Genomic DNA, 4251 nt, shown 5'->3' on the forward strand with positions numbered 1-4251 from the left:
GCTTGCGATGCAACACAGGAAAATGTGGACTCGACGTTCAGTCCCAGATTGTAAAGGACGTCTCTGAATTGACGATAAGCTTTCTTTCAAATTACCTTTTTCCAAAGTACAAAAAATTCAATCCTGTGCACCTGAAGTTCTGCACCAGTCACAGACGGGACTCGACTTCCGGATACTCATTACACCGAACACAACAGATCAGAGAGACGAGTAAGTTAAAATAAAAATAAATATATCTTGGCACTTGAATAGAAGCTCTGCAACGATGTACATTTGCTATCTATTCTACGCTTATTAACAGAATATTAGGAGTAGACCACAGAGAAGTTCCTTCAGCATTCAACGATTCCTGCTGTGGAAGTTCACTTTTAGTGATGGTCATCGTATTCGTCGCAAGGCGGAGGACGATGTCTCCTATGCGGTGGAGGAGGATGTCTCCTGTGCGGAGGAGGTGAGTGTATCCTCGGCGGCGGCGGCGATGGATGAGGAGGGGGCGGAGATAGGGAGGGTGGTGGAGGCGGTGGTGATGAAGGTGGTGGAGGCGGTGGAGATGAAGGTGGTGGAGGCGGTGGAGATGAAGTTGGTGGAGGCGGTGGAGATGAAGGTGGTGGAGGCGGTGAATTAGGAGGGGGCGGAGGTGGACTGGGAGGTGGAGGAGGTGGAGAGGGGAATGGTGGCGGAGGCGGAGATGAAATATTAAATGAGGGAGGTGGCGGCGGACTAGAAGGAGGAGGGGGTGGAGAAGGGAATAGCGGAGGGGAGTCGACCAAAGACAACATTCGCCGCAAGTTTTTCTTCAAAGCTCCCGACGACCGCGAGTTGTCTGCACATGGCCAGAAACTAGCTCACCATCACAATTGACTTCAATAAGCGCACTCACAATCAGAAAGTAAAAAAGAATCCACAGTTTTCAACTGCGGTCCAAGAACAGATGATGACTAGAGTGGACAAAGACCAATGCCACTCAAACCATCCGCTCAGGAACAGCTCTCCCTCCAGGCTGTCACGATCACTACCCATCTCTAAAAATCCCATCCGAAGTACCCATCCAGTCCCTAAACTACGACATTCAACACAACCACCCCTACATTACAATCCAATCACCAGATCGGGGAAAATCTTCAATCTCTCCACTCCATCCTCAACCTGAACATGCCCACAACATGCAGTGCTCATCCCACAAGCAAGCGACGACAGCCAATTACCAGAATCACTCCCAGCTTCGAGAAAACGGTGAGGCAGAACACGGTATCCAGGGAGAGCTTGGGAAGAGCAAGCAGAAACCAGGAGCAGGAGAACCACCGCCAAGGGCAACGACGAAGACGCCATCCTGGCAGCGATCAAAGCTCCCCGCAGCAGCCCAGCTGCGGCACCCGATCACCACAAGTAGACGGATCTTGAAGGCCCGATGATCCCCTGTCGCCAGGAAGTCAACAGCACCTGTCCCGGATCAGTAATGGAGAGAAACGAGGGGCTATATACTTCATGGGACTGCAGTGCACGAGTGCAATGGGATCCAACTCCGGATGGGTGCGCGATGGGAAAAAGCAGCTTTCCGTGGCGATGAGCGAGGTGCTCTCACAACGTCGGCCGAGACTGCACTCTCCATTCGTTATTCTTCCTTTGTCTTATTATACTTTTTTCTCCCCCCTCGAATGCACAAATGGAAACATGTGCTTGTGTATTTTCGTACGTTTACGTGATATTTTTTTCTCGCTTTTGTTTTGGACGTACTTGAGGATGAATGTGGATGTTTCTTTTTTTATCCTTGACATGGAATTACTGTTTTCGTGTGATGTTCTTCAAAATCTGATTTTGAAACTGTGACTGTGATTGGGTTCGTAGAGCTGGGTTTGTGCTGTCCTGTGTATTGATGTCTATTCGTTTTGTTTTGTTTTTGGTCTCTTTTGTAAAATTTAATCTTTTAAAATGTTTCTGTGTAGATTGTAAGTGTGTGCAGCTTTTCTAGTAGATTGTTAGTCATGCAAAGTCAAAATATGATTTTAGATAGGTTTTAAAATCATCTTTTCGTAAGAAAAGAATAATACAAACTTGAGTTAAATATCTAGATACAAGTGGCACTAGTTTTACAATATAGTTTCATAATATATTTAGAAGATAATTGCTGAAACTTTTCAATAAGAAATAGTTATTTGTGAATTAATATTTCACTTCTTTTGTGATGTTAGATTGCTATGTCACTGAGTTAAAAATTAGTGTTATCTTTCTAGTTTTAATCTTATTCAAGACTAGGGTCTTTTTTTTTTTTTTATATATATATATATATATATATATATAGTTCTACTAATATATCTATCTTTAAGGATTGATCATATTGAGTATCATGTTAGTATGGACTTGCAACATGGTATCAAAGCATGGTTGATTCTTAGACAGTTAATAACAAGGTGAGCATTGCTTCTTTACTTAAGAGTACAAAACAAATAGAGAGTATAAAGAACATACCATTTGCAAAAGTTAGATTAAGAGATTCAATTCAAAGAACATATTCAAAGATATGTATGATTACAAGAGATAACTTAATAGATGTAATGTCTCAATGCAATGATCTTGTTTATTCTTAGGACATGCTTTGTAGGATGTTCTAAATTAGAGATTAATAATAGATTTTACTGTTTACTAATAAGTTAAACAATATGATGATGAGAGAAGGTAGAAATTTCAATCCATATTTTATTAATGCAATGATTATGCAAAATCAATTATATGCCTTTGAAGAAATAAGCATTGATAAAATACTTATCAACATCATGCTAAATGGTTTACAAAAAAGTTATGAAATGGTGATCCAAGACATGACATACTTGACAAATCAAAGCTTCAAAGCTGTGATGAAAAATCTTTTAACCAAGATATAACAAATAAACATTTGTAAATAAAAACTTAGATAAGAGAAAATACTTGCAATCTCATTCCATCACACTTAATTTGTGAGAAGTATTATGAATATCCAACAAGAAGATTTAAGGAATATTATTAAAATATTTTATTAGATTTTAGAATAATTTTAGATTATTTTTGTAGAAGATTTTAGAAATATTTTTAGAAATTAAAAAAAAAAAAATCTAAAATGATTAAAGATATTATTTATGATAGATCCTAAAAAAGTTCAAACTATTTTAGATTGGAAGATCCAATAACAATATGTAATGTCTTGTATATTTTGAAATTCGTCAACTATTATTGGATCTTCTTCAAAAACTTCTCTCAAGTTGTAATTCTATTCATACATTTGACTTGTAAAGACAAACTTCAATGGAATCAAGAAATAAAAGTAATATTTGAAGCTTTAAAGATAATCTTTATTTTTATACAAATCTTATATATACATATATATATATATATATATATATATATTTATTTAAGCCATTATTTTATAGAAACACACGCATTAGACTTTGCTTTGGATGTCGTATTATCACAAATAGGAACAAATGATAAACTTCACTCAAAAGCTTTTCATTCAAGAAAATTTTTAATAATTAAGATCAACTATGAGATTCACGTCAAAGAACTTCTTGTAATTATGGATTTGTTTTAAGAATGGCTCTATTATCTAAAAGGTGCTTCTAATACAGTCACTATTTATATTGACCATATGAATCTTGAATATTTTATGTTAGTAGATGTTTTGAATTATCACCAAGCCTATTTGAGTATGTTTTTGTTCAAATTTGATGTTTAGATCATTTATCTATCCAAAAAATAAGAAGATTTATTAAAAGTTCTTTCTAGACATTCTTATCTTACATTAAAAGATAGAAATGTTACTTTTGATCAACAAAGAATATTTCTCTTGAAATTGGAGTATTTGCATCTTTGAGCAATAATATCAACATTGATTATTGATACAATTCTTATCAAACAAATTCAATCAAATATATCTTTTGATCCTTTTATTCATGATATCATGAATCTTTTTTCTAAATCTCATGATGCTTGTGAGTTTGAGTGCAAATACAATCAATCCTATTATAAAGGATGCCTATATATTCTAGAAGAAAAAGTATATTTACGTATTCTTCAAGCACATCATGACTTTCTAATGGTTGAACATTTTGGATATAACAAGACTTTAGAACTTATATTCATGGATTTTTAATGGCTATAAATATAGAAGATAGTGAAAGACTTTTTTCAATCATGTGATGTTTATTGAAGGTCAAAAATTCCTCGTCATCAATCTTATGAACTTCTCTAACTATTTTTCATTGAAGAACAACCATGGTC

At 35.8% G+C, this 4251-nt stretch overlaps 1 protein-coding gene across 1 annotated transcript; it reads right to left on the reverse strand.

Moving 5' to 3' along the window:
- Positions 1 to 223: 223 nt before the first annotated feature.
- Positions 224 to 1476, reverse strand: LOC112295992 (uncharacterized). The gene is made up of 2 exons (XM_024548071.3): positions 1206 to 1476; positions 224 to 823 (listed from the first exon to the last, which is right to left on the reverse strand). The coding sequence occupies exons 1-2, from the start codon at positions 1327 to 1329 to the stop codon at positions 369 to 371; spliced, it is 579 nt and encodes a 192-aa protein (XP_024403839.1). The 5' UTR covers positions 1330 to 1476; the 3' UTR covers positions 224 to 368.
- Positions 1477 to 4251: the final 2775 nt, after the last annotated feature.

The sequence above is a fragment of the Physcomitrium patens genome, chromosome 2 (genome assembly GCF_059467195.1).
Source record: "Physcomitrium patens ecotype Gransden chromosome 2, ASM5946719v1, whole genome shotgun sequence".
Taxonomy (NCBI): Eukaryota; Viridiplantae; Streptophyta; class Bryopsida; order Funariales; family Funariaceae; genus Physcomitrium; species Physcomitrium patens.